Genomic DNA, 23003 nt, shown 5'->3' on the forward strand with positions numbered 1-23003 from the left:
CTGTTTCTTTTCAACTTACTTGTTCTTCGCCGTATTTGTCAGCAACATCGCGTTTGTTATAGCCCGTGAGATTACCATAGTGTCGCTCATTGAGATGCCAATCGCTAACAACTTCCATATCACAGCTATTTAATTCTTTCAATATAATACTTAAAGATTGTTTAGCGCGCGTTAATGCCGATGAGTATGCGATATCAAATTTTAGATCGCTTTCACGTAAGGCAGCCGCCGAAATGTTAACAGCATCTTTTGCACCTAAAAAAAAGAGAGACAGCATTATTTTATAATTAAACATTGTAGAGAGTTTAAAAGCTACACCGTTGGAAATTACGCTAGTAAAATCTACAAATCAGGTTTGTTGTTCCTGAATAAACCGACGTAAAAATGAAAGATTATCCATCAATTTACTGAATGTTTTGTTAATGAACTGATTTTATTGTAACATCGAAAATCTGCCAAAGCAAATACATTAGCTAATTTTAAATATATAACAAGTAAGGGCGGGACTGTCTTCGGCTATGTCGAAGACTTCATACCTTTCATGAATGGGGCTGAACAATAATCTTATCCCGTTCGTAATCTCCGAATGATCGGATGTATAAGATAACAAATATCTAAGATAAGAAATACCTAAACGATTTTTAAGATAAATATAAAATAAAATATAGGTAGGTACTTTGTGTGAGGATGCAAAGTTTCAGGTTTTTTGTGGTCTGCGTGTAAAAACTATGACTACGAATCACGTATTTCAACAATATATGACGTAAACGTAACTATTTGATGAAATGTTTTGAATTTTGAAGCTTCTAGCCGTAAAAAAAGGGCAAAAAATACAGTTTATATGGGGTATATAATATATTTACCACCGATCTCTATGATTTTTTCAGACAATAATATATGCTATATACGTAAGCATTTGGTGAAATTTGAAGCTTCTAGCTGTTAAAACGGGGTAGAAATTGCGCAAAGTTTCTTATCTGAACAATCGGTTATATGAGATATATACTATATATACCACCGATCTCAATGATTTTTCCAGACAACAATATATACTATACACGTAAGCATTTGGTGAAGTTTGAAGCTTCTAGCTGTTAAAATGGGGAAAAAATTGCGCAAAATTTCTTATCTGAACAATCGGTTGTATGAGATATATACTATATACACCACCAATCTCAATGATTTTTTCCGACAACAATATATACTATACACGTAAGAATTTGGTGAAATTTGAAGCTTCTAGCTGTTAAAATCGGGAAGAAATTGCACAAAGTTTCTTATCTGAACAATCGGTTGTATGAGATTATATATACCACCGGTCTCTATGATTTTTTCAGACAACAATATATGCTATACGCGTAAACATTTGGTGAAATTTGAACATATCTAAACGATTTTTAAGATAAATATAAAATAAAAATTAGGTAGGTACTTTGTGTGAAGATGCAAAGCTTCACGTTTTTTGTGGTCTGCATGTAAAAACTACGACTACGAATCACGTGTTTCAAAAATATATGAAGTAAACGTTGCTGGCGGCCACCGTGGTGTGATGGTAGCGTGCTCCGCCTATCACACCGTATGCCCTGGGTTCAACTCCCGGGCAAAGCAACATCAAAATTTTAGAAATAAGGTTTTTCAATTAGAAGACAATTTTTCTAAGCGGGGTCGCCCCTCGGCAGTGTTTGGCAAGCGCTCCGGGTGTATTTCTGCCATGAAAAGCTCTCAGTGAAAACTCATCTGCCTTGCAGATGCCGTTCGGAGTCGGAATAAAACATGTACATAGGTCCCGTCCGGCCAATTTGTAGGGAAAACCAAAAGGAGCACGACGCAAATTGGAAGAGAAGCTCGGCCTTAGATCTCTTCGGAGGTTATCGCGCCTTACATTTATTATTTTTTTAAACGTAGCTATTTGATGAAACTTGATGAATTTTGAAGCTTCTATCCTTAAAAAAGGGGAAAAAAAGACAGTTTGTATGAAGTATATAATATATATACCACCGATCTCTATGATTTTTTCAGACAACAATATATGCTATATACGTAAGCATTTGGTGAAATTTGAAGCTTCTAGCTGTTAAAACGGGGCAGAAATTGCGCAAAGTTTCTTATCTGAACAATCGGTTGTATGAGATATATACTATGTATACACCCGATCTCAATGATTTTTTCAGACATCAATATATACTATACACGTAAGCATTTGGTGAAATTTGAAGCTTCTAGCTGTTAAAATGGGGCCGAAATCGCAAAAAAAAATATATACATATATACTATATATATACTATATTTACCATCATATATATATTATATATATCACTGATCTCAATGTTTTTTTGACACAACAATATACACTATATACGTAAGCAATCGGTGAAATTTGAAGCTTATAGCTGTTAAAATGGGATAGAAATTGCGAAAAGTTTCTTATCTGAACAATCGGTTGTATGAGATATATACTATATATATAACCGATCTCTATGATTTTTTCAGACAACAATATATGCCATATAGGTAAGCGTTCGGTGAAATTTGAAGCTTCTAGCTGTTAAAATGGGGATAAAATTGCGAAAATATATATGTATAATATATATACTATATATACCACCATATATATACTATATATACCACCGATCTGTATGATTTTTTCAGACAACAATATATGCTATATACGTAAGCATTCGTTGAAATTTGAAGCCTCTAGCTCTTAAAATAGGGCAGTAATTACGAAAAGTTTCTTATCTGAACAATCGGTTGTGGGGGATATATACTACATATACGACCGATCTCATCAATTTTTTCAGGCAACAATATGTGCAATATACGAAAGTATATGATGAAGTTTGAAGCTTCAATCTGTTAAATTGAGTAAGATATTACAAAAATCCTCTTTTTCTGAAAAATCGTTTGTATGGAGGATATATGCTCTAGTGGTCCGATCCGGCCGGTCACGACAAATATCTAATGGGACACCCAAATACACCTGCTCACCAAATTTTATCACGATATGTCAAAAATTGAGGGACTAGTTTGCATACAAACAGACAGACGGACATGGCTAAATCAACTCAGCTCTTCATCCTGATTATTTCGGTATACTTAATGGTGGGTCTATCTATTTTCCTTTAAGGACTTACAATTTTGGGTTTCGTGACGAAATTAATATACCATTTCATTTTCATGAAAGGTATAATTACGCTCACAGTGCTCACTTCTATATCCTTATAGCCACGGTGCCATAGAAATCTCTGCCGTATCAACAGACGTCATAGTTATTCTAATGTTAACCAAAATCAACTATTTTGACATTTTTCGTTTCACGGTAACAGGGCTATGGATTACGTATGACGACATTTTTTTTTATTGATTTGACTGTTTAAACGGTCAATAGAATCAGCAATTTGTGCGAACTTTAACCTGCGTTGCATAAAAATTTACAGAAATTTCGTGTAAATTTACGCATTTCAGTTGATTTCACCATTTTTTTCTTTCAGTGTAATTTCGATTAAAAGATAAAAAGGTAAACGGCGTTTACTTTAAGGTCACAATAAATGCGTTTCAATAAGCTCAACGTTTGTAAACCCATTGCACTGTTGTAAAAAGTTTTTGTAAAATTGCGACTACAAAAAGTCGGTAAGATTGAATAACTAATAGTAAGATAACTTACTACATTGGGAGCAACTCAAAGGCAATGTAATAGTTTCTAATCGAAAGAAAAAGGAAAATGTGTTTCCATTCCCATTTCCCAGAAGTTGGGGTGTCTATTCCACCCCTTGAAAAGGTTTTGTTTTGATCATCCTAAAACTTTTCTCCTGCCAATCGTGAGATAAGAATTTAAAAAAAAATTCGGTGATTATGTTTTTTAAAACATTTTTTTGATAAACTTTCTGAAAAAATTTGCAAAAGTAAATTCACTAAAATTTTATGGAATATATTTAGGCAATTTACAAGGTATTTTATTGTCTTATGGGGTATATTTTTAAAACACTACCCTTGTGCATACATCTATATTGGGTCCAAGGGCATATGGGAATAGATGGGAATGAAAAAGCGGACGAACTAGCTAAAAAGGGCGCATCCCTTGACGCTTGCTCCGTAGACGTCCCAATTAGACTGGGCGAGATTAAGCGATGGCGAGAGGTACACATGATCGACCAAGCGGGAACGGCGTGGGTTTAAGCGCGGGGCTGTAAAGTGTCGAAGAGGGCGGAGTTATATTATAACATATGTCCTGGTTTTTGATAGGGTTTTTCAGATTGGTCGTTAAAACAAACTTCTGGTAACACTACGGAGGTCCTCATGGCCGGCCAGTTCAACCTAACCTAACCCTTGTGAACCCCACTATGAGTTGTATGTTGTATTTAAATGCATCTTACTATAAACTTTTATTTCTACCTGCCTACCTACTCTTTTTCCGGAATTTTAAAAATTAAAACATAATTTATTTTTGAAAATATCTTAGCTGATATATGTACATACTTAGACCGATCGCTGATTTGTATTTTGTTACTAAAATTGTATATGAAATAAACAATAAAGAACACACGACAGGTTTGAAATCATAACACAGACTTTGATTAGGAGACCCTGTGAATTGCCTGATTGTATTTATTTTTTGTTGTTGATTCAACAGCTATTTGCGATGGATAAAAAATGACAAAAATAGCGCTTGAATTGACGCGTAGTTCGATTGATTTTATCAGCATTTTCCTTTCAGTGTAGATCCAGATATGTGCATAGGTAATTACTTACCTTGTTCACTCAATTCGGCATCATGCCAGCCACAAAAGAGATTCAATTTGTTCCATTCACTCTCGCCATGTCGAACGATTACCAATTGATTAGTCTTCATATTGATTTGTTTGGTTTTAGGACACAGTGACTTAAAACTGTGACAATAAATAAATGAAAGAAGAAAATAAGCGTTAAAATAGTATGCAATATTTACAGACATATTTGTTTTTATATATTTATATTTAGCAAATTTTTTTTCAACTTGTATTGTTTTTATGTATTTGATCTTGAACGAAATAAAAATTCGTCAAAAGCTTTTCATCAAAACAATGCGATCGCCGCCCACTTCAAAGATTTATATATACATAAATAACATCAAATAATAATTAATAACGTAATAGTACTTTAATATTTTGAAATTCGTCGCCTTCGCGTCTACGAAGTCGTTCACAATTGAATATTTCGGTCGCATGTTTGTTTATATATTACGGTGGTGTTGAACTATCAAATTTATCAATTTTAGTCTCGCTCTTTCAAACGGCAATACCGACCAAAAATATCACATTTAAATTTTGGCTCCGAAATAAAAAGGTTACCGTGTCTTCATAGGTATTCCAAATTGTTTACCCTCATCAATCGACACCAAAATTTGATATTTGATAACTTAACTATAGCATTCTCGATGTTTAGTAGTAAGCTCGGTATCCGTGTATATTTCTTGTGTGTAAAATAGTACCAGCTAAGTCATTTTGTCATTTCCATTATCTCTCTGTGGGTAAGGGGAAAATAATAAGCCCGGGGTAGGTACACCGATCGTGTAAAAGGCGATCATAGTACCATGTAGCCGATGTCCGTCATCTTATTAGTGACGCTTAAAAACGTAACAAGTCGACATCATCTTATTCGCTTATAAACAAGGCTAACCAATCCTGTCATGGTGTTTACTCGAAAGGGAGCAGTGCGGACGTGGTGTATCACCTGTGTGTGATGAGGTTGGCAACATGGAGTCGATAATTGGGCCACTGATTATGCAGTTATATCCGTGTTTGACACCGTGAGGTTGAGTCTTCCATTGACAGGTACTCACGTTAAGACATATAGAATATCTTTGTTCTCTAAGATGTCACTTCCCCGCAAGACACGAAAGTCAGATTCAGCAATGCATTAGAAGAAAATTTGTTAAAATTAACAAATTCAAATTTAAAATGCATTTAAGTTAAAGACTAAACAAGAGAAAAGGACACTTATGCTCAAACAGAGTTGCAAACTCCATTAAAAAAAGCTCATAAATACAGTTACTATTATCTATTGTGTTCTTAGAGGGTCGTTGCTCAAGAAATAATGAGACGCATGATTCAATTACTACAGGTTTGTACAATGATGACAGAGCTTTGACACTCCCAAGTTTAAAAATCTGGACGGGTTGCTTTTACGAAGTAAGGAAAGAGGGGAATAATTCAATCCCCCTCAGAGAAAATTTTAGTAGAAAATACCTTTAGAAGTAATTAATTTTCTACTAAATATTTCGTGAATTGATATAAAGTTATGTTGGTATGGTCATTCTATCTCAAAATTTGTTTCAAAACTCCTAACTTAGCATAAGTTCAATGCATTTTGACATAAGAGAAGTTAAAGAAAATCATTCTGAAATAAGGCATTCTTGAACCTAATTCTGACATAGGGCGTTTTTTTGACAAATCCTGAAATGGGAAATTTTTTAAAAGCATTTTGATATAGGACGATTTCGAATTGGCAGCCGGAATGGGTTGATACTCTACTCAGCAGCCGCAATGAATTGACAAAAAAAAGTTAATGAAAATGGCTTATTGACTTAGAACTTTATTACAAGCCTTGACTTTGGCAGAAGACAGGGAGTATTTACCTTTTTATTCTGAAATTTCAGAAAGCTCTTTTCCGTTTAAGTACTCATGGAAGTGTTCCGTATAAAACGTTAATGTAGAATATTCGGAACACGTTCGTTTGATACTACCTCACGAGATCCGAATATTTCAAATAAGTACTTAAACAAAATAACTTACAATCAAATTTTAGCCAAAATAACTTAATTTTTTGGATTCCTCATAGCGAAGTATGAACTTATACCCCTATATGATCCGCATTATATTGTTGGGCCTACTATTGCCATTTAAACGGCCGAGACTGAAACGAGTAGATTATTTAATTCTTTAAAGACTACCCTAATGTAAAAACATTAATATATGTAGCGATGTCAATAATGCAACAGGTGTTAAACAGTCATAACATTTTGGGATTTAAAATTTTTTTAATTTTTTTGTTTACAACTGCTGCAGCTCTCTCTCTCTTTGAAAATCGAGAAAATCAGGAAACTTCATAAGAATTTCCTAACTGTTATTTCATATCTTATTGGTTATTAAATAACTAGATTTCCCATAGAAACATTTCCTTTCAATAATCTGTAACTATGAACAAATTATAGAGATGTCGATTCGGAACAAAAATCGATCTAGAATCACCTTGAGAGTGTCATTTCTAGATGGCAGCATGAAATTAAAGAGAAACGTGATAATTTAACAGCTAAAACTATTTGTGCTAATGTTATGCTATCAGATGTGAGTTGCGCGTCTTGATAAAGGGCCCGGCAAAATTGCCATATCCATATCCATATAAGACAGCTTATCCAACCAACATTGTGGAAATCAATGTAAGTAGTCGATGGTGACATACCATAACGCCCTAGACAAAACCATACCTTAGCTAATCGATTAATTTTTGGGTGAATTTATCAACTTTTTGGATATTTTATAATTTTTTTAATGGGGCAAATTGTTTTACTTTTTGCATTTTCTTCTTTTTTATGAAATTACAAAATTTTTAAGGTTAAGGCACCAATAACTGGTGCCAATTGATATGCATAAGTAAAAGTATAGTTATGACCACGGCGTTATGACTATGCCAACTTTGCTATGGTCTTAAGAAGAGCGTTCCAATAAGCCATCTCGCTCTGGATCACGGTTAAATATCAATGGAACGATCCGGGTCAGTTCTATGAGTGTTGGCAGCACTCAACTCATTGTAAACATTTACATTTTTTTTTTGCGAAATCGCCTATTACAGTTTTAATTTGAAATTCAAAACAAATCATCAAACCCATAATTAGTACTTTTAGTTCTTTTAACTATATACTACTAGCAGACCTGGCAGACGTTGTTCTGCCCTAAATTTGGTCTATCTGCATACATTTTAATAACCTTTTTCCGTGACTCCGTCCTCCCCCCCTCTTCACTTTTTCCTAAACATTTTATTCACTCCTTTCTCCGTCTTTTTCGCTTCATCTATCTCTATCTTCGTCTCATTCTATCTCTTTCGCAGTCTCCTTCTCTCTTTTCTCTTCTCTAAAATTCTTCTCATTCCTCTTCATCCCTTATTGCCAGTCCCAGAGGGTGGTATTTATTTTGTTCCAGTCCCATTCCGAGTCCCAGTCCCAGTACCACTCTGCGTCTCAGTCTCAGCCCTAGTCCTAATCCCAGTCCCAGTCCGTCTTGCTCTACTTCCCTGAAAAAAGGATCGTAAATACTAATATAGGCAAATTTATTTACGTAATTTCAGGCAAATTGAATAAGACGTATGTAAAGAGGTATGTGGGTATTATTAATTCATTCATAATTTATTTCGGCTTCGCATGCATATTTATCAGTGTTACCCTGATCCAACTTTAGGCCTATATCTCGCGACCCAAGTCACCCAGGGGTACGAAAAATACTCCGTATCAAATCACTCATAAACAGCTTCCATTTGGCACCCATATTGTACAAACACATCCCAGGATTACCCAGGTCCACGTGATGATCTCAAGATCCTAGCCATAACGGGATAAAAAGTATCATATGTCCGTCTCCTGGTTATAAGCTACCGCTCCACCAATTTTCAGCCAAATCGGTTCATCCGTTCTTGAGTTATAAATAGTGTAACTAACACCACTAAGGGATACTATCATCTCGGAAGCAGTGACTTGCATGCACATCAACAAATCAATCAAAATGTCTATACATATGTCCATACAAGCAGCGTAGAGAAACGCACAAACACGTGCATATATCTGAGATACTCCCAAAAGTAGGCAATCATCTGTGGAAGTATCACTCACATATACAAGCTCACATGGCTATGCGAGAAGCTATAATAATCGTTCATCTGTAGTTATAGCTGAGAAACTTATAGCTGGTAAATGAGTAATAAATTCTAGAAATAGAAACGCCTAGAAGTATGCGAACAAGACATCACAGAGTATAAAAGGAGTTAAAGCTGAGTAAGCAGTAATCAGTTTGATTTAAGCACGCTATCTGTTGAAAAGTAGAAGTGTTGTTGTAAAGTACCTTAATAAAGGCCATTTTGCATTATTGAATAGTGGAGTTATTTATTCAACAGTTTAGTGATTCGAACGTTAGTAGAAGGTTGCAAATAAGCGGAATTTCCCAAAATTCGTTACAATTTGTGTCAGAAGAGGAATTGTTGAATAAATTCCGAAGATTGCGAATACAACTTGGGCATGGCAAAGTTGAGTTAATTAAGGATCCAGCAACAGAAGAAGAAGTTGGAGAGCCGTGGATTGGATACAACCGGCAAAAAGATCGAACTTCAAGCACGGCCGATGGACGATGATGTCTTTCATCCTGATGGGGAGGAGACAACAACAAAAATTGAAGAAAAAACGAAACATCGCAGACAGTTACGAGCACAGACGAACATGATTTTGGCTGCAATATCTGCTCAAACATCGACAATGGCATCTCAACTGGAATCACAGGAGGCACGTATAACATCCAAGATGGAAACTCAACTGGAAGAACAGAAGACATATATAGCATCCCAACTGGAATCACAGGAGGCACGTATTTCAGAAATGACGCCGCAAGTGTCATCTCAACTGGAAGACCAAAAGACGTATATGGTATCTCAATTGGAAGCGCAAGAGTCACGTATATCTGAAATGTCGGCAGAAATTTTGGAACAGGTATCATCAAAACTGGAAGCGGTGGATGCAAAAATGGTTCAATTTCAGGCAGAAGTAGATGATTTAAAAGGTCGTATGGAGCAGTTACAACTAAATTGCCCAGCTGTTTCAGCAAGAAATCCGAAGGTAAAAACTCCATTTTTTGACGGCTCTGTTCCTTTCCAGGTCTTTAAGCTTCAATTTGAGAAGACATCAGCAGTGAACAACTGGAATACTGAAGATAAAGTTGCTGCACTGTTCGTGGCATTGAAAGGGCCTGCCGCTGAAATCTTAGAGACTGTTCCAGAGTACGAACGGAACACTTATGAAGAATTGATGGCCGCTGTTGAGAGACGTTACGGAAGCGAGCATAGGAAACAGATCTATCAAATAAAATTGCAAAACCGCTACCAAAAATCTAACGAGACTTTGCAGGATTTTGCTTCAGACATTGAAAGATTGGCTCATCTTGCAAATGCGGACGCACCTGTGAAATACACTGAAAAGCTAAAGATTCAGAATTTTATAAATGGCATACGGGACGTCGAAACAAAGCGAGCTACATACGCAAGCCCAAAGCAAACATTTGCTGAAACGGTATCCCATGCACTAACTCAGGAATCTGCCTCACTTTTGAATAAGCCCGCATACAAAGCTCATCGCGTGGAAGTGGAAAGGCAAAACTGGGTAGACACAATTTTAGAAGCATTAAAAGAAACGCAGCAGAAAAACGAAGGTGTCGTCAAATTCTTTAAGTGTGGAAAGCAGGGGCACATTGCACGTTATTGCAGTACCAATGCCAATAGTTCCAACAATGTGGGTGGCCGTGAACGCAGAGCTGAAGGAGATGAGCAAATCTCCAAATCTACTCAGTCCTTAAACTAAAGCGAGTCAGCCGCAAGGGGCGACAGCTGGCTCCCGCAATTGAATGCCCCATAATCTCTATCTCGCAAATTGGAAGGTCAAGCAATCTTACTGTTGGAGGACATGTGGATGGAAAGGAACGTGTACTGACTGTAGGTACAGGTGCATCTCATTCCATTTCGAGCGGATTTAGTCAACAGGAAGATAAGACCATTGCATGGAGCAAGATTGCGTACAGCCATTGGAGAAGACACCACGGTTCTAGGAGAAGTAGCATGTGAAGTCGCAATTGGGAACGTCACGGTAGTACACAATTTTATAGTGGCAGAGATTGTTGATGAAATCATAATTGGAGTGGACTTCTTAATCGACCAAGGCATTAAGATCGATATGCAAAGTAAGACGATGCGATATAAGAACAGCCACTTAATTTCGGCTACGAGAGAGGCTACAGCACTAAACGAGTGCTGGTGGAAGAGAGTCAGCAAATACCACCAAAATCAGAAGCAGTCATCTGGGGAAAGGTTGATGGAGATTGTGGGACAAACAAATTGTGGATTGTCAAAGCAGCACACAAATCAACACCGAATGTACTTGTAGGGAAAACCTTTGCTATCACAAAACAAGATGGACGTATTCCGGTAAGAGTACTCAATTAGTTCAAGTCACCACACAAACTGACCAGAGGAGCTATTTTGGGAAGGTGCCAAGAGGCTGAAACAGTAATCAATTGTAAACAACTCCAGGAAGACGTTTCAACTAGCAATATTGATCTTTCAGATGACATCATGGCAGGGACGGTGTGACTAGAGGAAGAGTATCAGAGTAAGGCAAAACAACTGCTTCTAAAGTACGCCAACATATTTGACCAGGATGGTTCCAAACCAGGCCGCACCAAAGTTGTGAAACATCAAATTGACACTGGAGATGCGAGGCCGATCCGTCAAGCTCCTCGTAGTGTTCCAATAGCGAAGCGGGAAGTGGTGAGTCAAATCATACAAGAAATGAGCGACAGCGGCGTAATCAAACCATCAGCTAGTCCATGGCCTCCATGATTTCACAAGAAAAAATAAAGCTTTTGAATGGAAGAAGGAGCAAGAAGTGACTTTCCAAACAGTGAAGGAGCGTTTGTGCACTGCCCCAATGTTGGCATATCCGATTCCAGGAGTAACATTTATTCTAGATACAGATGCGAGTGAATATGCTATAGGAGGCGTTTTATCACAACTGGTCGATGGACAGGAGATGGTAGTTGCATATTACAGCCGTTCGATTGGAAAACCAGAGAGGAACTATTGCACGGAGAGAGCTGTTGGCATTGGTATAGTACATTAAACATTTTCTCAAATACCTCTACGGCCAGCGATTCGCGTCAGGACAGATCACGCAGCCTTGAAATGGCTTCTGCAGTTCCGTAATCCGGAAGAACAATTGGCACGGTGGATCGAGCGACTACAAAGCTAGGACTTTTCCATTGAGCATCGAAAAGGTAGTACCCATGGAAATGCTGATGCAATGTCACGAAGACCATGTAGTATGGAATGCAAGCACTGTTCAAAGGCCGAGGCTAAAGAAGACATTATAGATGCCCGGCTAATGACTATAACACGGACAAGGAACAACTAAGGAAGTGTCAGCTAGAAGATACTGATCTGTCACATGTTATGCAAGGGCTCGAACGAAACGAAAGACCAAATAGAGAGTTGCCAGCAGAGAGTCCCATTGCGAAGTCATATTGGACACAGTGGAACATATTAGAATTGATATCCGGTTGCTTGCATCGAATATGGGAGAGTGAGGATGGTCAATGCAAGAAGAAACTGATAGTTGTTCCCAGAACGAGGATTCCTGACGTGCTCAGCGAGCTGCATAATGGTCCAAGCGGAGGTCAGCTTGGAATCACGAAGACGCCCGAGAAGATTAAACAGAGATTATATTGGGTTGGTTGCCATCAGTCGGCCACTGAGTGGATTGCAAACTGCGAGGTTTGCAGCAGAGCGAAAGGGCCCAAAACCCGAAGTCATTGCCAGATGAAGCAATATAACTCAGGTGCGTCATTTGAAAGGATCGCTATGGATGTCGCAGGTCCATTTCCTACTAGCAACTGCGGAAACAAATATGTACTGGTGGTTATGGATTATTTCAGCAAATGGCCAGAGGTATACCCAATCCCAAATCAAGAAGCGGAAACAGTAGCAGAAGTTTTTATAAACAATTGGGTTGCAAGGTATGGTGTACCAATAGAGTTACATTCTGACCAAGGCAGGAATTTCGAATCAGCTGTGTTCCAGGAAATGCGTAAATCATTGGGCATTCGAAAAACACGGACAACTGCATTGCATGCTCAGTCCGATGGTATGGTGGAACGATTCAATAGAACATTGAAGCAGCACTTAAGGAAAGTAGTGGACAAGTTCCATAAAGAGTGGGATACCCGCATACCATTATTCTTGATGGCTTACCGATGAGCAGTGCATGAAACAACGGGCGAAACCCCTGCAAAAGTAATTTTTGGCAATGACCTTGGACTTCAAGCTGATTTGAAGTTTGGTATAGATGCCGATGCGGAGAGAAATGTCAAGAAATCCACTGGTGTCTTGGAAGAAGAGCTGAGAGATAAACACGATCTTGTAAGGCAACGAGCAAAGATTATAAGTGACAAGATGAAAGCCAGATACGATAAAGCTATTAATTCGGAAGGTTTTCAGGAAGGAGATTTGGTGCTGTTCTACAACCCACAACGAAAAAAAGGTTTGTCCCCGAAATTGCAGTGTAATTGGGAAGGCCCATACAAAGTTGTAAGACGGAACAACGATGTAGCGTTCCGCATACAAAGCATTGGCAGACCACGAACCAAAATGAAAGTGGTTCATTTGGAAAGGCTGGCAGCGTTTATATCGAGAGATTTGGGACGATCAGACTTAGGTGGAGGGCAGTGTGACGAATATTAGCAACACTAAGGGATACTATCATCTCTAAGCCAATACTAAGCAGTGACTTGTATGCACATCAACAAATCAATCATTATGTCTATAAATATGTCCATACAAGCAGCGCAACGCACAAACACGTGTATATACCTGAGATACTCCCAAAAGTAGGCAATCATCTATGGAATTATCACTCACATATATACGCGCGTATGGCTATGCGAGAAACTATAATAATCGTGCATCTGTAGTTATAGCTGAGAAATTTATAGCTGGTAAACGAGTAATAAATTCTAGAAATAGAAACGCCTAAAAGTATGCGAACGAGACATCAAAGAGTATAAAAGGAGTTAAAGCTGAGTAAGCAGTAATCAGTTTGATTTAAGCACGCTATCTGTTGAGAAGTAGAAGTGTTATTGAGAAGTACTTTAATAAAGGCCATTTTGTAGTAGAAGGTTACAAATAAGCGGAATTTCCCAAAATTCGTTACATTATGATAAAGGCAAAATGTTTCTACCCCCTAGGGATTATTAAAACCGAAGTCAAACGCGTCAGTTTTAACTTCAAAAATTTTTAACAAAGGGTGTTTAAAGTAAAGAAGTGAAAAAAGCTGGTAAATATCGGACACCCTCGTGAATATGTCTGTAAATGCTACCGAGAACAAATAAGTAGCTGCCAAAAATCTACCACAAAATCCAAAATCAACAGAACCACCCTTTGTATTCGAAATTGATCCAGATAAATATTAGGATCACAACATTCTTGTTGCATTTGTTGTTGTTGTTGTAGCGATAAGGTTGTTCCCCGAAGGTTTTGGGGAGTGTTATCGATGTGACGGTCCTTTGCCGGATACAGACCCGGTACACTCCGGTAACACAGCACCATTAAGGTGCTAGCCCGACCATCTCGGAAACGATTTATATGGCCACATCAAACCTTCAGGCCATCCCTCCCTCCCCACGCCCAAGTTCCATGAGGAGCTTGGGGTCGCCAGAGCTTCGTCTGTTAGTGAAACAGGATTCGACGTGGATATGTGAGGTTGGCAATTGGGTTTGGAGAAGCTATATTTTGCGCTAGCAACCGGAAAGGGTTGCGCTACACAGGCCCTTGAATCTTGTATTTTAGTCGCCTCTTATGACAGGCATACCTACCGCGGGAATATTCTGACCCCCTAACCTACTAGGGGGCATTTGTATGTTAAACTTTGGTCGTGAATGGAATCAGTGTTCATTGGAACTTTTTTTTAACACTATGTACAAATTCAGTCTATGCGAGGTATTTATTGACCGGTCAGTTCAACCACCTAAGGTTTACTTTCTTTTAAGCAGCAAACATCTTATGCGTAAACTCTATGGTCAAACTTCCATCCACCTTTCTCCCTGTACATCTATAATACTTCTAAAAATGTTGCTCTCTGCTGGCGTGGTGCACCACTGGTCTAAGATGAAGTAAAACAGCAATATAAGAAATAAAACAAAAAAAAAAAAAGATAAAAGAAAAATCGAAAAGCTTTGCACTGAATTTTCTAGGTGAACGTGGACAGCCTGAAGTATTTTGATGGTGCTCCTACCGGCTTATGAACTCAGGATTTTCGATGTGATAGGCGAGCATGCTACCACCACACCACATCGGACGAAAAGATAATGGCTAGGTTGGGGTCTTCTTTAAATTAAATATCGCACTCACTTCCAGTTTTCACATCAACACTCTAAATTTGTTTAAAATTAAAAGTCGAATACCTATTGAAGACCCTTTCTGAAAAAGAACTGTACTCATTCCTACGATCTTATCACAACCGTAAGACTACTGTAAGAATTTGGTTTGTTTATTATTATTGTTTTAATACTAATTATAGTTTAATGGCATTGAGGTTCACACTCTTATCTTTTCTCACTCGCCAGGAAACGAGGGCGCAATAGGCGAGCGCTACAACTTACTATTTCGTTAACGATTGCACCCACTGTTTGCCGCACATGTCTATGCAGATAAAATTCGTAATTTACACATTAGTAAACAAAGGTGTATGTATATATTTTAATATATTTATGTACAAATATTTGAGCATACAATTGCGGGACATATACATGGACCGATTCTACGACAGGCAAACCTGCCGCGGGTATATTCTAAGCCCCCTAACCCGCTGGGATGAAGTCAAATACTGTAATGACGTTCTTGCTATAAGGACATGTTCGAATTAAAAGCATTGATGTATATTGGAACGATTTTCTGTTGTCCCCTGTCAAATTTGGTTTGGAGACAAACCGGTTCTCGTATTAATTGAACTGCTTCATAGTAATCCAAAGATTCAAAATATGGTTTACGTAATTGAATTATTTCATGGGAGAAATAAATTCGAGATACGGAAAGTCCTTTTACTTTCTAAGGTTCTGACTCAGATTAGAGAACCTACTGTATAGGTGTTGCATTTTGATTAAAATATCTTCGGTACGTAATTAGTTGATATCTTCATTAGGATTATGAATACACTTCTAGAAACAGTTTCGGCTTACATGTCACGGGTGGGATATATTTCATTGGTGAATAATTGCTTTCCAATTTAAAATAAGTCAAAATTGTTGAATATGTTTTCTAGAATTTTTCGGTTTAAAATTCAGAAAGTACTGTAAATTAAATTTTAAATCAAAAGGGTTTAAGTAGTACCAAACTGAACGCTACGATTTTCACAAAAACTTAGAGTTTAAGTTCTAAATTGAATTTGGCTTGATCATATAAGTGGAACAAAAATGTTTCAAATTTAGGCTCAAAATTGTAAGCATGTACGGCAAAGACACTCCAAGAATCATCCTAAATTTTTAAGGCATATAGAGCTTTGTCTTCCTTACGTTTTATGTGCGTCTTGTTTTTGTATTTCGAGAATTTTATAAAAGCTGTGCTTATAAAAAGTTGTACCTTCTAACGAATGACCGAGCTAGATGCGAACATCACTACATATTATTTTTTCTATAACTCACAAAATATCCGAGACTCACAGAATTGCATATAATGTGGCAGGATTGAGTTGAATGAATGTAATAGATATGAACACTGTCAGAACGTGTACTGATTTTAATTTTCTCCAAGTTTTAGTTTATATTTACATATGTATATTAGTTTTTGTGAAGTTTGATTTGATTTATTTATATGCACTGTAAGTTCACAAGTATTGGAACTTTTTTTTCACATTTACCTATAAACATACATATGTATATATATATACACATTTATTCTAATATATGCATACATATGAATGCATATATATTTAGGTATATACATATATACACTGCGTTACATGAATGCAGGCCAGCGCCATCAACCGTTAAGAACTTACGCGGTCCAAGTATTCAACATTTTGTTGATTCGTGTTGAATGGGCAAACTTCAACCTATAACTGACTGCGGATAGACCCCGCCGAACACTGTGACTTTGTTATAATTTGATTTCTCCTTTTATTTAGATCATGTTAACGCGGTCGTTTTCTAGATATCAAGCTCATATGTATATACAGTTTTGTGCTAAACAAAAGCAACACCTGTTACCAAAATTGACAGTTGAAAAAAAAAAAAAAAAAAACATTCGAAAAAAAAAACGCACTCAAACTTCAACATATCGGCACTTGTAGGAACTATAATTTAACTACACATTGACTGCATTCAAATTCCATCTATATCAGCTCCTGAACTGTTACCATATCTGCAAAACCTACGAGTTTCCTATACTGGTGGTTCTAATGGTATCCCTATTGTTATTCCTAAAAGTTGTGTTGAATTTCTTTACTACCCTTAAACTCATTTATTTAAAACGTCGCTAAAACAGGGGATATTTTTCGGGGAATCTTGAAGGAATCATAAATCTTACCTTTCTCTAAAAGCGATTGTAAATCGTGTGTTATAAACCATAACGCATTGCAAAGCTTAGTGCCTTACAAATTGTTTAAATTTTTTTAAAAATCAATTGGCTTTTTCAATTTCCCCATATATTACTTAACTTATCTCAAAATGATTTTTTCAGTGGGAAATCCACTGTATCGAACTTGGCGGAATTCACTACTAATGTCTCCATTGCATTAAAGAATAACTTGCCTACCGACGTCATTTACACAAGTTTTACAAAAGCATTTGATAAAGTTTCTTGTCGATTCTGTTGTCTAAGCATGAGCTTTCCACTACGCTGGATATCGTTCTAATGAAAGATAGAGCACGAAAGGTCTTATTTAAGGTTTGTTTATCTCGCTTAATATTTATCATGTCTGGTATGCCGCAAGGTAGGCATATTGGTCCTATGTAGCTTCTCAACGACCTATTGCAGCTTTTTAATATATGCTAACGACGCAAAACTTTTTATGTCTATCAGCATATCCGAGGACACATCGCGTCTCCAATCTGATTTGAATAATTTTGTCATGTGGTAAGATGAGAACATGGAACTTATATTAAAAAAATGTTAGTCCATATTCTGCACGAGTAGAGCTTTGCCAGTATAAAGCTATACCATTGGAGACTAACTAATTGAGCATACTACAAGCTTCATTGATTTTAGGCCTCATATTGAAGGTTGTGTAAAGCGAGCTAAAGGGCTTTTAGCATTCGTCAAACGTTGGTCAAAAAAGTCCAATGAACCCTACATTGAAAAAATTCTTTTACCTCATCAGTTAGACCAGTCCTAGAATATGCTTCAGTTGTGTGGAGCACGCGCTATCAGATTTATTGCAATAAATTGGAATAGGTTCAAAAACAATTTTTGGTTTTCGCGTTGAGAGACTTAAAAACAAACGAGGAAGATTACAGCCGCTTAAAGCTTTTATCACGTTACAGAGAGATGCTTAGTGTATTATTTATGATAAAGCTTACAAGAGGTTTGGTAAATAGCCCATTTTTGCTTGGAGAAGTTATGTTCAACGTCCCTTTAGGCCATCGAGATATTTTCAGCCAATTTTCTTAAGTGCGTGCAGATCAAATTGTGAAAAGGATGCACCTTTGCGTTGTCTGTGCGAGGATTTAAATAAATATTGTAATCATTTTAGCTCCCTCTTCTCAATTAAAAAGATCATAATTATTGGCTTGAATAATTAAGTCAATATTTAAGGTGGATGGCTTGGGAACGCGCCCTTTCCAACGTCCCATGCAACGCAACCATTATTTCTGTAAGAAAGTTGCACTCTGTTGTTCGAAATCATGTACATTCCGACAGCACCAGTAATAATTGTGCATCAATATAAAATAATTTTGTAGATAACAAAAGTGGAATGGATAATGTGCTTTTCAAACCACAATAAACTTGGTCCATTTGTGTTTCCCGAAATCCCGTTCTCTCCGACAACATATTCATCAATAATTCATATATACAATTATATTTACTAAAGCCGAAATATCAAGAACCTAAAACTTTAATAAGGATAGGTTGAACTGGCCGGCACGTGAAGAGCTCACATAAATTTAATGAGTCCATCGTGTGAAATAAAATAATAAGGATAGGATAAACTTGAAAATAGTCCTTTCCAACCTTCAAAAAGCTTAACTTTGGTGCTCTGAGTCCTGTCCATTTCGACACCATCAAAATTTAAATTCATTCATATTAACTAAGTAATGTGTTGAAGTTTGATCTAATTTGTAAATTCTACACTAATCTTATGCAACTAGTCTGTAAGATTTTACTAATCTGTAGACTAAATAATAAATAAATAAATATTTATGGAAAATAGAGTGATTTCTGCGCATGATGGCGAGGGGAATTTGTATGTTTTAGTTCATAAAGCGTTGCTAGAGTTCAGTATGACAAAACAATTATATAGGCTACTTGAGTTTTGCACAATACTGTAACTGTTACTATGCAATGCCATAGTTCTCTTAAGATCATTGATAATAATGCGAGGTATTGTTTTATGTATAACACTGTGTAAGATCCAAAAAATACCTGGGAAGTCATATAATTTTTATAGTCGATCTCGAAGATCTGAGAATGACTGCATACAAAATTTTCCCCGGGCACCTCAAAATCGTGAGTTACGAGCAAAAAACCGGTTTTTAGTACCTTTGGTCTCTTGCGAGCCTATAACTTGGTTGCTATACGATGATTTTCAGGTTCTGCCCGGCTAGTATAGGTAGAGGTTGATACCTCTTCAATGAAATATATATCAACTAGGAAAACATAACACTACTGTGAAAACTTTCCGGATAAACAGTTTTTTTGTTCACTTTTTTCGGGTTTCGTCAACTTTGGTGCTATCTGTATGCACTAGTTTATAAGAAGACTTTACCAAGCCTGCATTGCACATAAAATGGAAATTAGTTATGAGACCAATGAGTATTTATTTTCTTATACATGCTAAAAACTGTCTGAGTTATAAAAATCTTAATGAAAAAAAAAAATAAATAAAAAAATTTAAATTAAAAGCGTATCAAAACGACTAAGAAATGTTTTGTTGACCCATTGTTGTTTCAGTTTAGAATCATCCTTTGCAGACTTGTAGATTTTGTAGTTACTAACCGTTACTAGTTTGGATAGACACAACTGCATTCATTTTTAAAGAAATTTATACAGTTTTTAGCATGCATAAGAAAGTTCATACTGTTGTTGTTGTTGTAGCAATGCTCGCCCCACCTAATAGCCGCGACCGATCACAAATTGTCATCAATATCCTCTAACGGGAGTCCAAGGAAACTTGCCGTTTCAACAGGGGTGGACCATAAGGAAAGGGGTGTTAGAGGCGTTGGTTCCACATTACAATTAAAGAGATGGTTGGTGTCATGTGGGGACACATTGCAAGCAGGGCATACATTTTGTATGTCGGGGTTGATTCTGGATAGGTAAGAGTTTAACCTGTTACAGTATCCAGAACGAAGTTGAGCAAGAGTAACACGCGTTTCCCTGGGGAGTATGCGTTCCTCTTCTGCGAGTTCTGGATATTTTTCTTCAAGTACTGGATTCACCGGGCAATTCCCGACATAAAGGTCCGACGCCTGTCTATGGAGTTCACCAAGGACCTTCTTGTGTTTTTCCGCTTCATACGGCTGGGTTCTCAGGTGCCGTATTTCCTCAAAATGCTTACGGAGATGACTCCTTAGGCCCCTAGGCGGTGCTGGTTCGTCAATCAGATGTCTGTTGGGATGCCCATTCGCGTATTCAACAGAAAATGTTTGGTCAGCATCTCATTTCTCTCCCTGATGGGGAGTATTCTCGCCTCATTATGCAGATGGTGTTCTGGGGACATAAGAAGACAGCCCGTGGCGATTCTGAGAGCAGTATTTTGGCAGGCCTGTAGTTTCTTCCAGTGGGTGGTTTTTAGGCTTGGCGACCATATGGGTGACGCGTAGCACGTAATCGGCTGGCTAATTGCTTTGTATGTGGTCAAGAGCGTTTCTTTATCTTTTCCCCAGGTACTGCCAGCAAGGGATTTGAGGATTTTATTACGGCTCTGAATTCTTGGAACAATTGCGGTTGCGTGCGCACCAAAATGTAGATCCTGATCAAACGTCACACCCAAGATTTTGGGGTGTGGGACAGTCGGTAGCGTAGTGCCATCGACGTGGATGTTCAATATGGTCGACATTTTGGGCGTCCATGTTGTAAATAAGGTCGCGGAAGATTTAGTCGGTGACAATGCCAGGTTTCGCGAGGCGAAAAAACTGGAGAGGTCAGGGAGATAGCCGTTTATTTTATTGCATAGCTCATCGATCTTTGGGCCTGGGCCTGTGGCCATTGTTGTGCAGTCATCGGCGTAGGAAACGATTGTGACTCCTTCCGGTGGTGAAGGTAGCTTAAATATGTAGAAATTAAACAAAAGCGGGGATAGGACACCACTATGTGGCACCCCTTGTTTAATTCTCCTTTGTTTTGATGTTTCGTTTCTGAATTGCACCGATGCCTGCCGACCACCCAGATAATTTGCGGTCCACCTTTTAAGACATGGGGGAAGGGTGGACCCTTCCAGGTCTTGCAGTAACGAGCCATGGTTGACCGTATCAAAAGCTTTTGATAGGTCTAACGCTACGAGTACTGTTCTATGGTGGGGATATTGATTCAAACCGCAATTTATCTGGGTGCTAATGACATTTAGCGCGGAGGTAGTGCTATGGAGTTTTATGAAGCCATGCTGATGAGGGGCTAGCTGCAAATGTGCTTGGAAATAAGGGAGCAAAATGGCTTCAAGCGTCTTTGCCACTGGCGATAGGAGAGATATCGGACGATATGACTCACCTACGTTAGCTGGTTTCCCAGGCTTTAGTAGCGGGACCACCTTGGCCATTTTCCATTTCTCGGGTATGACAAAGGTGGAAAGAGACAGGTTGAAGACATGCGCTAAATATTTGAAACCCTCTTTCCCTAGGTGTTTAAGCATCGGCATGGCTATGCCGTCTGGGCCCACTGCTTTGGATGGTTTAGCGCGACCAATGGCGTCCTCAACCTCTCTAGCGGTGATGGTAATTGGTGACGCGCTGAGTTTGTGTTTATGTGCGTGTCTATTGGCTCTCCGTCTATCTTTGTCGACCGTAGGATGCATTATATATTGTCGGCAGAAAGCGCTCGCGCATTTTTTCGCATCCGACAGCACCTTATCGCCAAAGGCGATGGAAACTTTGTCTTTGTGCTTAGTCGGATTCGATAGGGACTTTACGGTGGACCAAAGTTTACCTACACCGGTAGAGAGGTTACAACCTCTTAGGTGCTCTTCCCATTTCGCCCGCTTGTGTTCGTCCACAAGCAATCTGATGCGTTGGTTTATATCCCTTATTTGGGGGTCGCCTGGATCAAGCTGTCTTATAAGGTCGCGTTCCCTCGCTAAGCTCGCGGCCTCCGCCGGGAAGTGGGCCGGATTTCGGGAATTCTCCCGGCGGGAATGAAATGTGCCGAGGCAGATTCAATGACCTTACGGAAGGCACGCTCCCCTTGGCGGGCATCAGTCGGGATAGGGAGGGCAGCAAAGCTGCTGTCTGTTGCAGATTTATATTCTTCCCACTTTCCTTTTTTGAAGTTTATGAAAGTGCGTTTTTCGGTGACGATGAAGTCGGCGGTACGCTCGAACGAAATAAGTATGGGCAGGTGGTCGGATGCCAATGTTACCATCGGCTGCCAGTTGACGCAGTTTACGAGTTCTGCGCTCACGATTGAGATATCTGGCGAGCTATGACAGCTTCCTACCATACGTGTGGGGTCGTCTCCGTTTATTGTGCAGAACGTCGTTTCGTCTATTTGATCCGCCAACATCTCACCCCTACTGTCCGCCCGCAAGTTTGAATGCCATAGGTCGTGATGGGCATTGAAATCGCCTAAGATAATGCGATTGTTGCCAGTGAGTAAGGCCTCGATATTAGGGCGGTATCCACTGGGGCAAGAGGTGACAGGAGGGATGTAGATGTTGATGATTTCTAGATTTGCATCGCCTGACCGGACAGATAGGCCTTGACGTTCTAAGACATTGTCACTGCGGTCGATGCCAGGATCAAATATATGATATTGCACAGAGTGGTGTATAATAAACGCGAGGCCGCCTCCATTTCCGCTCTCGC

At 38.4% G+C, this 23003-nt stretch overlaps 1 protein-coding gene across 6 annotated transcripts in view; it reads right to left on the reverse strand.

Annotated features, from left to right (window-relative positions):
- LOC137237219 (2,3-bisphosphoglycerate-dependent phosphoglycerate mutase) overlaps positions 1–23003 on the reverse strand; it is a 109518-nt gene that overhangs the window by 36195 nt on the left and 50320 nt on the right. For 3 of the 6 annotated variants that reach the window (XM_067760616.1, XM_067760613.1, XM_067760615.1), the window contains 2 exons: positions 4750–4886; positions 20–255 (listed from right to left, as the gene is read on the reverse strand). In XM_067760616.1, coding sequence (XP_067616717.1) covers positions 20–255; positions 4750–4849 — 336 coding nt within the window. In that variant the 5' untranslated portion in view covers positions 4850–4886. Of the gene's footprint in view, positions 1–19; positions 256–4749; positions 4887–16490; positions 16620–16771; positions 16913–23003 lie in introns of those variants that run through there. The other 3 variants (XM_067760611.1, XM_067760612.1, XM_067760614.1) reach the window with 3 other exon arrangements.

The sequence above is a fragment of the Eurosta solidaginis genome, chromosome 1 (genome assembly GCF_040869045.1).
Source record: "Eurosta solidaginis isolate ZX-2024a chromosome 1, ASM4086904v1, whole genome shotgun sequence".
NCBI classification, from domain to species: Eukaryota; Metazoa; Arthropoda; class Insecta; order Diptera; family Tephritidae; genus Eurosta; species Eurosta solidaginis.